Source organism: Sorex araneus, chromosome 9, assembly GCF_027595985.1.
Source record: "Sorex araneus isolate mSorAra2 chromosome 9, mSorAra2.pri, whole genome shotgun sequence".
In the NCBI taxonomy this organism is placed as follows: domain Eukaryota; kingdom Metazoa; phylum Chordata; class Mammalia; order Eulipotyphla; family Soricidae; genus Sorex; species Sorex araneus.
In genome coordinates, this window is record NC_073310.1 from 15,442,797 (window position 1) to 15,455,246 (window position 12,450).

General features: G+C 63.5%; 1 protein-coding gene across 1 annotated transcript in view; it reads right to left on the reverse strand.

The window, feature by feature from the left end:
- Positions 1-422: 422 nt before the first annotated feature.
- Positions 423-12,450, reverse strand: part of MN1 (MN1 proto-oncogene, transcriptional regulator) — a 48,195-nt gene continuing 36,167 nt past the window's right edge. Inside the window, exon 2 of the mRNA XM_055146996.1 lies at positions 423-3,358. Within this exon, the coding sequence (XP_055002971.1) occupies positions 3,177-3,358 (182 nt within the window). The 3' untranslated portion in view covers positions 423-3,176. The remainder of the gene's footprint in view (positions 3,359-12,450) is intronic.

The following is a 12,450-nucleotide window of genomic DNA, read 5'->3' on the forward strand; positions in this document are numbered from 1 at the left end:
CACATGCACACACACAGACACAGGCAGACACAGACTCACATGCACACACACATGTACTGACACACAAGCACACACATGTGCACACACAAGCACACATTGACACATGTGTGCACACAGACACACACATACATTGACACATAAGCACACACGGGTGCACACACATGCACATATACACACGCAGACACACACATGCACACACGCAGACTCACACAAACACATGCACACACACAGACACACACGCACATATACATGCACATGTGCACACACACGCGCGCACACACACATATACCATCTGGACCGATGCCTGCACCCCCCCAAGGCAGGTGAAGCCCCCATGAAGGAAAGGGCAGGACAGATGGGGGCAGTGGGGTGGGGGGAAATGTAGCTAGCCTCCCACCCCCCCGCCCACAAACATGCCACACTCACCATTAACGTCATATTTATTGTTATTTAGCTGCTCAGGAAAACATATACAGGTATATACAATATGCAGGAATACAGAAGACTGCACTTTACATATTTTTTTTAAAAAAAGAAAGAAAAAAATAACACTCAGTTTCCTGAGCTGTCGACTCAGTCTTCCAACCAAGCATCTCGGAAATGGATTTTCTTTAAAGAGTCAAAAAAGAGGACAGGATTGCGTAACACACAGCAGAGTTTAAGTCTCCATATTTTACATGTGCAAGAACGTTTTCATTTCCTTTCCCGAAGCGTTCGCTCTGCGGTGCAGGGCCCAGCGCTGTGGGGGGGGAGGGGGGGAGAGGGGGCCTCCGGGCCGGGCCGGGCTCAGTTCACCTCTGTCCTCCCCAACCCAACCCAGTGAAACCACACCCCTTCTTGCTTGGGACTGTCAAGGCTGTTCATCCTGGGGGCGTGGGGGAGCAAACGCGTGGAAAACTTCAGGGCTTTCCGGGGTGGCTGGGACCCCCTAGAGCCAAGTGCTGAGAAGCCCCTGCCCCCCTACTCTCCCAGACACCCCCTCGAGGGCGAGCCCAGCAGAGGCCAAGCCCCCTGGCTCCCTCCCCTTCGGCAACGAGAGAGAAATCATTCCCGGTTCAAACACCAAAGGCCGTTTCCCCGGCAGCTGTGAGCTCGGAAGCGGGCGGGAAGCGGGAATTCTCTCCCCTTCCCTTTCTTTGGAGGTGGAGGTGAGGGGAAGGGGGCGAGCCAGGACAGAGCTGGCGCCCGGCTCGAGGACCCCTTCGCCCCACCGGCTCCGGTGGAGACCCCCGACAGGCTGTGTGGGCCCCTGGAACTAGACTCTCCCAGCCCCGAGCTGGGCCCCGGGGGTCTGGCTAGAGGGAGGCAGCCGGGGTGGGCGGGCAGGGAGGAGACCTTCGCTGAGGCGCTTCTGGCGGCAAAGTTCTCTGAAATGAACCGTGTGGGTGCTGCAGGGTGAGCCCAAGGCTCTCGGGCCACTTGCTTAAAAACAAAAAAAAGAAAAGAAAAAAATTTGGGGTTGTGACTCCTGGGGGCAGGGATATGAGTCCTGGGGCAGTGCCAGCGGCCACTTCTCCGGGCCTATTGGAGTCTGTCCCCGCTGCCCCTGGCCCCGGGCGGCACCCGAGCCCTCTGCGGGCACCCACGGCACCGGAAGGTGTCGGCTCCTGCCTCTGCCAGGTCCCCCGGGCCCCCCCCCCCGCCCTGGAAGGTCCAGCGAGCAGGGCTGTCCGGATGCCCTCCTCCAGCCGGGCTCGGGCCCCGTCACCCCACATCTCCCTTCAAGGAGAAGTGGCTGGCCCGGGCAGTGCACAAGGGCCACAGCTGGAGGCCGGCCACGGGTTCTAGTAAACAAAAGGGGCCAAGCCCACCTCGGCTGCTTGGTGAAAGGCCCAATCACTCCACTTGAGTCTCAGATTCCCTTTCTCCCTCCACAGGCTCCCCCGGGACTCCTGCAAGGAGGCACCCCCCCCCCCCGAGGTAGGGAAGGCTCCTCCAAAAGTGCTCCTGGGGAACCCTCCTTGTCCCCAGACTGCTGGGGAGGGGAGAGAGAAGGAAGCGCCTTAAGTTCGAGGCCCCGTCAATGGGTGCGAACTGGGGACCCCAAGGAAGAAGTAGGGGGGGGGCGCATCTCTTTCTCCCACCCCCGCCAAGGGGAGCTAAAAAGTCAGCCTCCTAATCTCCTTGCCAAACCCGCCCCGGGCCCGGCTGCAGCAGAGCCCAGAGCCCCGAGACTCCGCCAGCTGGCAGGGCACAGTGCCCCCCCATGCAGGCGGGGGCCACTGGCCAGCACAGACAGAGACCCAGAGAAGGGCGCGAACACTCCGTCGTGGCCATTCCCGCTCCGTCCCCCACACAGGCTGGACGCAGCGTCCACCATGCGGAGATCACAGGCTGAGCAGATGTGTTTGCAGGAATGAAAATATATCTATTTTCTCAGGGCGCAGACAAAACAAAGTCCCGGGCGGAGTAGCTCAGTCGGGGGCGAGGGAGTCCTTCCCAGTAGGGCGGCTGGGTACCTAAGGACAGGTGGGTGTCAATCTAGGATGCTGTGATGACAACTCGACTTTCACCCGGCAATATTCCAGAACGACTGTTCTTCAGGATTTCCATTTTTAATAAGCAGTGAACAAAGCAAAAGAAGGAGGAGGAGGAGGAGGAGGAGGAGGAAGAGGAGGAGGAGGAGGAGAAGGAGGAGGAGGAGGAAGGCGAGGCGAAGAGGAGAGTGGAAGAGGGAGAAAAGCAACAAGAATAAAAGAGAATTTCAAAAACAAAAAAAAAAGGAAAGCAACTCTTGTCTCATTATGGAATAACAATACTTGGACATACAGCAGCATAAAAATAAAACAAGGAAAGAGGTCATCTAAAAAAAAAAGTATGCCAAGATTACAGAAAAACTGGGAATTCTCTAGCAGGAAAAAGACTTAAGCAAAGGTTTGCTAACTGCAGAAGGGTAAACACTGCTAACATAGTGTGGTGGACGAGTTTCTTCTTTAAAAAAAAAAAAATTAAGGTTTTGTTTTCCCCCCGCCCCTTTAAATTAACCCTTTTCGGTCCATATGCCACTAAGCAGGTACCAATCTAGGGGGGTGGGGGGAGTCATTCTCTCAGCAATAGTGGCCCTTTCGAATGAGCAGGGGGGGTGGAGGACAGGGGTCCAGGAGAGGTGGGGGGAGGGGAGAGAGGCGGGAGGGGCGGGGGTCAAGGAGTCAGGAAAGAGGGCGGGTCTTGTCAATTCAAGTCAGGGCGGCCACGAAGGTGCCGAATCGGTTGGAGATGTCCGAGTGCAGGGAGCGCCAGGTGGGCACGGACGCGCGGGCCTTGGCGTCGCCCACGTCGTCGGTGCAGTGGACGGACAAGCACTGCAGGTGGCTGCCGGGCTGTGCTGCGGGGGCCTTGCTGGCCGGGAGGTCGTGGGCTGCAGAGAGAGAGAGAGAGACGGAGGAGAGGAGGTTAGCAGCCAGCCGGGCGCTTGGGGGACGGCGACTGGGAGCGTGCAGGAGACGAGGGGCCAGGCCGCGTCCAGGACCCGCGGCGGGACCGAGATGAGCACTCCCCAAGCCCCTGCTGCAGTGGGACCTTGACCAGGGCCAAGACCCGGATGGGGAGAAAGGAGGGTGCCCAGGGGGCAAGATAAACTCTGGGCTTGCCCATCTCAGATGGACTCCACCTAAGGCAGGGAAGGCTTCCGGGAGGAGGGGCCATTTAAGCGGGGTACTGACGGATGAGTAGGAGTTTGCCATGACAGGGCCGGTCCCTTCTCTGGTCAAACCCAAGAAGGACGGTGTGTGAAGGGTCCATTTCTGAGGCTGGGAACTTTGTTATAAGTTCCGAACTGTTTAGAACCCTCTGAGGATGGAATTTCCAACCAGATCTGTGGCCTGGTCTATCCCCCACAACGAAGAAAACACTTTGGGACGGGAGGGGGAGGGGGTGGGAGGGGAGATGGGGATGGGGAGTCTATGAATGACTCTCCAACACACTATCTGAAAACCATCTCATGTTCAAGCCACTGGGTTCGAGACACAGAACAGGGCCAGAGTGATCGTACGGCCGGAAGGGCACTGGCCTTGCACACGGCTGGCCCAGGTTTGATCCCCGGCACCCCACGGGGTCCCCTGAGCCCTGCCAGGAACGGTCCCTGAGTGCAGAGCCAGAAGTGCCCCCCTGAGCATCTCTGGGTGTGGCCCCCAAACAAACACGAACAGAGACACAGAAGGGGGCGGGGCAGGCTGACTCGTCTGTGAGCTAAGCACTCGCTTTGGATGTGGGAGTCCTGGGTTCGAGCCCCAAGAGTGCCAGGAGCAACCCTGGTGCACGGAGGCGGGAGTGGCGAGGCTGGAGAGACAGCACAGCAGGCAGGGGGGCTGGGCTTGCGTGAGGCCCACCCGGGTTCAATCCCCCGGATTGGATTGGATTCGATTTATCCTTCACACACTGAGCGCAACGTAGCCTGGATGCCTGGAGGCCGGGCAGGACAGGACCCAGGAGGACCCAGGACACGGGACATTTGAGACCATTTCCAAGGGCCCACGTGGCCCGGGGCTCTGTGCTGAGGCTGGGACGAGCGTCCCCACGGCTGATGCCCCCTGCCCCGGTCCGCCCCACCAGGTAGCAGAAACGCAGGGTCCTGAGTCAGCAGGAGCCGGGGAGGGGGCCCCGGGGCCCAGGACGCACACCCAGATACTGAACTCCGTGACCGGCCCGCCCTCCTCAGCACGCCGGGCGGCCCGCGGGCCCGGGCTCTGGGCCAGGCAGGAGTCAGCCCGCCCAGCCTGCCGTCTGGATTACGGTGGGGGGGGGGGGCTCCCAGCGGGGCCGAGAAAACCCTCCCAGGGAAGGGGCCGGCAGCGCAGCCAGGCTGTGACTAACCGGGCTGGGGGCCCCGCCCGAAGCCTCAGAGACGCCCGGGTTCGGGGAGAGCCGGGAGGAGAGAGCCAGTCCCTGCTCTTCCCTTCTCTCGTCCACACGGGGACCCGGGGCCCGGGAGTGTCCAGTGCAGCAGAGCCTGTCCTCGTCCTGGTTCTGGAGCTGGCCCGGTGGACGATCTAGTGACCTCAACACGCCCGCTAGGGTGTGGCGGGCGGCTGGGGCGGGGGGCGGCTGGGGAAGACCACATTCCCTCTGTGAGCCTCTGTTTCCCTCTGGGGAAAGCCGGGGTGAGGGCCGGGAAGAGTCCTCTGTGAGCTAAGCGCACGCTTGGTATGTGGAAGTCCCGGGTTCGAGCCCCAGCAGTGCCGGGAGCAAGCCCCGAGCACAAGGCCAGGAGCAGTGAGGCCAGAGAGATAGGACAGCAGGGCGGGGGTTTTTCTTGTACGCGGCCGACCCAGGTTCGATCCCCTGAATCCCACGTGGTCCCCTGAGCACCACCAGGAGTGATTCCTGAGCACCGAGTCAGGAGTAAGCACGGTCGGGTGAGGCCCCAAAGCCAAAAATAAAGCCCAGGGGTGCCCCTGAGTGAAAATGCTTCGCGCTGGGATGCTGCCCTGTAGGGTGTCCACGTCGGGACGGAGACACAGCGACGGCCCTGGCCGGCCCCTCGGTGGGCAGGCGGGCGGGAGCGGCCGTCTCGTCTCGGAGACACACGCCGAGTCTCCCCACCCTGGAAGCTCCTGATTCATCGCCCACCCGGGGGGGGGGGGCCTGGATTCCAGCCTGGCCCCCGCCTGGCCCCCGCCTGGCTCACGTCTCCGCTCCAGAGGCCACAGGGCCACGCCACTGCCTCAGTGCCCCTCCGGGAAGCAATGCTCCGGGCACGGCGAGATGTAGGCGGGGACGGGACTGACGTGCCACACAGAGAGCGCAAGAAAGTGAAAAACACACACAGACACTCAGACGCACACACTCACACCGACTGACACACACACAACAGATACACAGAGACACACACTCACACTGACTGACACACACACAACAGATACACAGAGACACAGAGACACACACCCGCATAGATACAGACACACACGTAGAGACACACAGACACACACATAGACACACACAGCAGACACACACAACAGACACACAATCACATAGATACAGATATTCACATAGAGACACCGACACACACAGATGCACACTGACACACAGATGCACACACAAACTCACACAGATACACAAAGAGACACATACAAATACACACACAGCAGACACACACATATAGATACACACAGAGACACACTGACACACAGATATACAGACAGACACAGACTTACAAACACACAGAGACACACAGAGATACACTATACACTCAGATACACACACATACACACACAGACACATACGGATAGAGACACACACAGACACGCACACACACACACACACACACACACACACACACACACACACACACACACACACCCTCTGCAGTAATGCGTGGACCCATTCCGCAGACAGTGAGCAGTGCTGGGCTGGAGAGAGAGTCCAGCGGTGGACACTTGCCTTGCACCTGGCCGGCCTGGGTGTGTTTGACCCCAGCACCCCGCGGCGGACCCCAGTGCCCAAGGGAGCCCTGAGCACAGAGCCGGCAGTGAGCCCTGAGCACCGCAGGGTGTGGCCCCAAACCAGGGTCAGACACACCGAGAGGCCCGCACGTAGACAGACTCACAAGCACACAGAGACACACAGGCAGCAGGGCCCGGGCCGAGCCTCCGCGGGCCGCCCGGCTCTCTGGCGGCGGCAGGACGGGGCCTGGCCGCTCCCGACGGCCCCAGGCCAGGCTCTCCCCAGGAGCTCCCCTGCGCCCTCCAGCTGGGCCCCTGCTGGCGCCCCGCGCCCCGGGTCAGCGGGCACCAGAGCCCGGCATGGACATGGGCCTCTGGGACACCCCGGCCAGGGGCGGCCCCGGCCGAGCCGGCGGGTCTGGAATCCACCGCGAGTGTTTGCAGAGCGAAGATTCGCCCTCAGTTCCTGACAGCCCGAGCATGACTGGACTCATCCCCCCGCCGGACCCACTCAGCGGGGTGGGGACCCCCGCCCGCCCGCCCGCCGGGACTGCGCGACAGCAGATAAATCAGGCCCAGGAAGCCGCCTCAGGTCGGGGCCTGCCCCGGCTCAGAGAGGAGCTCAGTCAGCCCCTGCTCCCCCGCCCTCCCCCAGCCGGAACCCGGAGCTCAAACCAGCCCTCTGAGCGCGCAGGGGTGGGGGGGCCGGCAGTGAGTCAGGGGCCGGCATGGGCAGAGCCCCAGTGGGTGTTGTCAGTTTCCTACCTGGGAAGTGACCTGGGGCCAGAGACGGGATAGAGGGTGGCACACTTGCCAGCAAGGCAGATGTGTGCACTCCACCTCCATCAGACTAGCTGCCCACCTCCCCCATCAGACTGCCTGCCCACCTCCCCCATCAGACTGCCTGCCCACCTCCCCCATCAGACTGGCTGTCCACCTCCCCCATCAGACTGGCTGTCCACCTCCCCCATCAGACTGGCTGCCCACCTCCCCCATCACACTGCCTGCCCACCTCCCCCATCACACTGCCTGCCCACCTCCCCCATCACACTGCCTGCCCACCTCCCCCATCACACTGCCTGCCCACCTCCCCCATCAGACTGGCTGCCCACCTCCCCCATCAGACTGCCTGCCCATCTCCCCCACAGACCCCCACCATGGGCCGAAAGAAGGGATCTGTTCCAGCTCCACCCCCTGCACAGTGCATGTGCTTTGTCGGGGCATGTGGCTGACTGGGCAGGAAGCCCATCCCCACTGGCCAGATGGGAAGACTGAGACCCCCCTATTGGGGGGAGGGAGCTACCCAGCATTGGGACCACTGGAGAGGGTCCCCTGTGGTCAGATCACCAATGTGAGGACCCAGCTTCTCCTTTGAACCCAGCAGGATCCCCCCAGCTTCTCCCCCTGCAAAACCTCGGTTTCCCCATCTGCAGTGTGGAGGTGGGGATTCCCAGCAGGCCTGGCTTAGGAGACCAGGAGCTGCTGCATGAGAGGGGTGGGGGCTGCCGTTGTCTAGAGGTCGGCCCAGAGGAGGGGACCCCGGTCCAGGACCACATGATGACCCTGGGAGTTTTGGTGTTTGGGGGCCACACCCAGCAGCATTCAGGGCTGACTCCTGGCTCTGTGCTCAGGGCTGACTCCTGGCTCTGTGCTCAGAGCAGACTCCCGGCTCTGTGCTCAGGGCTCACTCCTGGCTCTGTGCTCAGGGCTGACTCCTGGCTCTGAGCTCAGGGCTCACTCCTGGTGGGGCTCTGGGGACCACAGGGGGTGCTGGCGAGTCTCCTCCCTGCTGTACTGTCTCTCTGGCATCCAGGTGACGTTTTTAAGGACAAGCTCTGGCCAGCTCCGTGTCCAGGCGGTGGGGCCGGAACCCGCCCCAGACGCCGGCGACAAGTCACTCCCTCCACCCCCAAAGCCCTCTGGGCCCCCCCAGCCCGCCCCCTTCCCTCCTGCACACCACGGGGGCCGGGGCCGCCTCCACTACCAGGCCCTCCCGCATCGCGATCCCCCCTGGGGCCAACTCCACAAAGGGGGGCCAGGCCCGGGTCGGGGGCTGCCCCCACCCGCCAAGCCACAGCGCCACTACATGCCTATTGGCTTCTCCAAGGGCTCCGTGCAGCCAGGGCCCAGGGGACCCCCGAGCAGGAGTCGAGAGCTTGTCTTTCTCCTGTCACTCTCAAAGAAGGGGGGGCGGGGGGAGGATCACAGTACTGGCCATCGGGGACTGCTGTGAGGATGACGCCCTATGCACAGTGCTCCCTGCACAGTGCTCCCTGCACTGCCTCACGCACCCCACTCCAGGCAGTGCCCGTGTCTGGGCCCCGCAGCCTTGAAGGTCCCCAGGGGTCCAGCTGGAGCATCCAGAGGACCCCAACACCCACCCCCCTGGCCCCCGGCATGCGAGCTGACCCAGCTGGCCCAGGACCCCTGCGCCAGCCTCGGCTGGGGCGAGGGGAGAAGGGCAGAGAGACGGGCACGGATTGTACCTTTATTCCTCCCACTCGGACACAGCCCACAGAGGGGAGCCTCCCCCAGCCCACCCCAGCCCAGCCCAGCCGCCTCCGTCCCTTCCCCTGAAGTCTGCAAAGCGAGACTCCGTCACACCTTGTCAAAGGCCGATCAGAGACTCCCTGCTGGGGGAAGGAGGCTCCGGGGGGCACATGCCCGCCCCCCCCCCCGTCACCCCACACCCCCAAGGGCTGCAGGCGTCACCTCCTGGGAGCTCTGTCCCCCCATGGAAGGCGACCATGGCAGGGGGGAGTGGGCGTTGTGTGGGTGCTGTCCAGAACGGGCCCGAGCAGTTCTGGGGCTCACCTGGGCCGCGTGCCGGCTAGGGAGCAGGCAGCCGCCCGGGGGGTTTCGGGGGTGACGGGGCAGCTGCCCCTGGGACTGGCTGGCTCTGCGCCCCACAGCCCGCAGGGCGCCCCGTGCCAGCCAGGCGGTGGGGAGGGCGGAGGGGGGCGGGGGCCGCCCCACCCCCTGCCTGCGGGGGCTGGGGGGCGGCGGGGGGGGGGGGGGGCGCCCCCGCGGCAGCGCGGGCGAGTCAGAATTCCAGGCGTATTTTTAACTCGGGGCTTACGTAAGGGGTAGTGTGGGCCCCGCACACAAAGCCAGATGACTCGCCGCTCCCCTCCCGCTGCCGACAAAGGTAGAGGGAGTATTTTGGTTTTTCCTTTATTTGGGCCCAGCGGAGAGGCTGGGGGAGGCTGGCGCCTGCCACTCACCCCGGCCGGCCACCTCTTCCTCCCCCGCCCCGCCACAGCCCTGCAGCCACAGCCCTGCCCCTCGGCTGTCCTCGCTTCTCCCCTGCCCACCCTCCACCGTCCTCCTCGCTCAGACTCAGGCTGAGAGCTGGGGAGGGGTGGGGGGGGAAGGGCTGGCTCCAAACTGCGCCTATTGGACCTGGTTGGAGCCCGTCCCCTTCCCCCCACCCCCAGCCTCCCCACTGGCCCCAGGACCATCGTCCTGTCCGAGTGAGCTTGTTCCCCTGCTGAAAGCTCCCGCGGCCCTCATGATTTGGGTCCACCCCGGCCTCTGCCCTCTGGAGTCTGAGTGTCGTTTCTCAGCATCCCACAGGCAGGGGACCCCCAACCCACCCCCCATCTGGATGCTCCTGACTTAGAGCGCCCCGTCCACCCCACTGCTGCCTCTGACCCTCCTAACCAGGCTGGTTACAACCCCTCCACTCTCTCAGGGGGTCCCTGCACCCCCGGACACCAGAGCAGCAATGACCCTTCCTGTCCCCTCCAGCTGCAGAGAAGCAGGGGTGCAGGGGGACAGGGCTGCAGGAGCCAGGGGGACAGGGTGCAGGAGTGCAGCGCGAAAGGAGCGCAGGGGTGCAGGGGTGCAAGAGTGCAGGGGACAGGGGTGCACGAGTGCAAGGGTGCAGGGGTGCAGGGGTGCAGGGGTGCAGAGCAACAGGAGCGCAGAGGTGCAGAGGTGCAGGGGTGCAGAGGTGTAGGGGGATGGGGCATAGGGCAGGAGTGCAGAGCGACAGGAGCACAGGGGTGCAGGGGGACAGGGGTGCAGGGGTGCAGAGGTGTAGGGGGATGGGGCACAGGGGACAGGGGTGCAGGAGTGCAGAGCGACAGGAGGGCAGGGGTGCAGGGGGACAGGGGTGCAGGGGTGCAGGAGTGCAGAGGTGTAGGGGGACGGGGCACAGGGGACAGGGGTGCAGGAGTACAGAGCGACAGGAGCGCAGAGGTGCAGGGGTGCAGGGGTGTAGGGAGACAGGGCATAGGGCAGGGGTGCAGGAGTGCAGAGCGACAGGAGCACAGGGGTGCAGAGGGACAGGGATGCAGAGGTGCAGAGGTGTAGGGGGACAAGTCACAGGGGATGGGGTGCAGGAGTGCAGAGCGACAGGAGCGCAGGGGTGCAGAGGGACAGGGATGCAGAGGTGCAGAGGTGTAGGGGGATGGGGCACAGGGGACAGGGGTGCAGGAGTGCAGAGCGACAGGAGCGCAGGGGTGCAGAGGGACAGGGATGCAGAGGTGCAGAGGTGTAGGGGGATGGGGCACAGGGGACAGGGGTGCAGGAGTGCAGAGCGACAGGAGCGCAGGGGTGCAGAGGGACAGGGATGCAGAGGTGCAGAGGTGTAGGGGGAGCCCACCAGCCGAGGGGGCGTTAGTTGTCCAGCCCGGAGACTCCGAGGCCAGACGTGCCAGGGGCTCCTGCCGGCTCCCCCGCCCCTGAGTGGCACCAGAGAAGGATCCGCTGAGGATCTGGAGGGCCTCCTCCTCCTCCTCCTCCTCCTCCTCCTCCTCCTCCTCCTCCTCCTCGCTCTCCTGCCATGTGACCTGGGCTCGTCCCTCTCTCCCTGGTCTGCAGCCGGCAGAAGGCCACCCCCCCACCACCACCACCAATGCAAGGGACCAAAAGATGTGTAAAGCGAAGCCTGGGAAAGCAGCTCCCACAATCCCAGGGGCCCAGGACCAGGGCGGTGGGGTGCGAGATGGCTTGAGGGAGGCCAGGGGTGGGAGGCGCCTCCCCCTCCAGCCAGTGCTCCGCCCCTCCTCCCTCCTGCCCACAACAGCTTCCAGCAACCGAGTCTCTATGACAACCGAGAGAAGGAGCCGGAGGCTGACCGCCGCTCTCTGCTCAGCCCCGGGAAGAAGCCGCGTTCCCTAACCACCTCTTGCCTCGTCACGGGGAATCTGAGGGCGGCTCAGCCAGGGCGCGTCACTGGCCCTGGGTCCCACGGTGCCCGGGCCTGGCGCACTCCCAGGCCTGTAGAAGACCCAAGTGGGTGGGTCCCAGAGACAGATTAAAAACCCAGGGACTGGGGCTGGAGCGGTAGCACAGCGGGTAGGGTGTTTGCCTTGCACGCAACCGGCCTGGGTTCGATTCCCAGCATCCCATATGGTCCCCCGAGCACCAGGAGTAATTGCTGAGTGCAGAGCCAGGAGTAACCCCTGAGCATCACCGGGTGTGACCCAAAAAGGACCAAAAAACCAAACCAGGGACTTGGGGCAGGAGCCGTAGCACAGCGGGGAGGGCGCTTGCCTTGCGTGTGGCCACCTGAGTCCCCTCCCTGGCATCCCCTGCCAGCACTCGGGGTGACTCAGCAGCCCGGGAAAAGCTCCCATGCGCCCTGCAAGGCCACTGCTGAGTGGCCACCTCAGCCGCAGGCGGCCAGGGGGTGCTGGGGAGTCGGGGGCACCCACCACCCTGCTCCAGGGCCCTGACTGGAGGGGCCCCAGCTGTGGACTCCAGGGGGGCCAGGCAGTGAGGGCATCGCTCAGACCAGGCGTCAGAGGGGGCTGGATTCTGGAACCTTCTAGAGGAGGAGACAGGGGGACCTCTAGGAAGCCGCGGGACGAGGGGGCAGTCTGAGCGTCGCCAGACAGGCTCCTTGGAGGGGCATCTCCAGTCACGGTGCTCTCCAGTGACCTGCAAGGCGCATGGCAAGGTGGGGGCAGGGGTGGGCCAGCCCCGCAGCCTGCATCCCTGCACCCCTGCACCATGCTCTGAGTGTCCCCAGAGGTGCCATTTGGGTGCCTGGAACCGTGAGTCGGGAGTGCTTTGTTCTAGCCTTGGATCCCAGGAAATTTCTCCAGGCCTCAGTTTTACC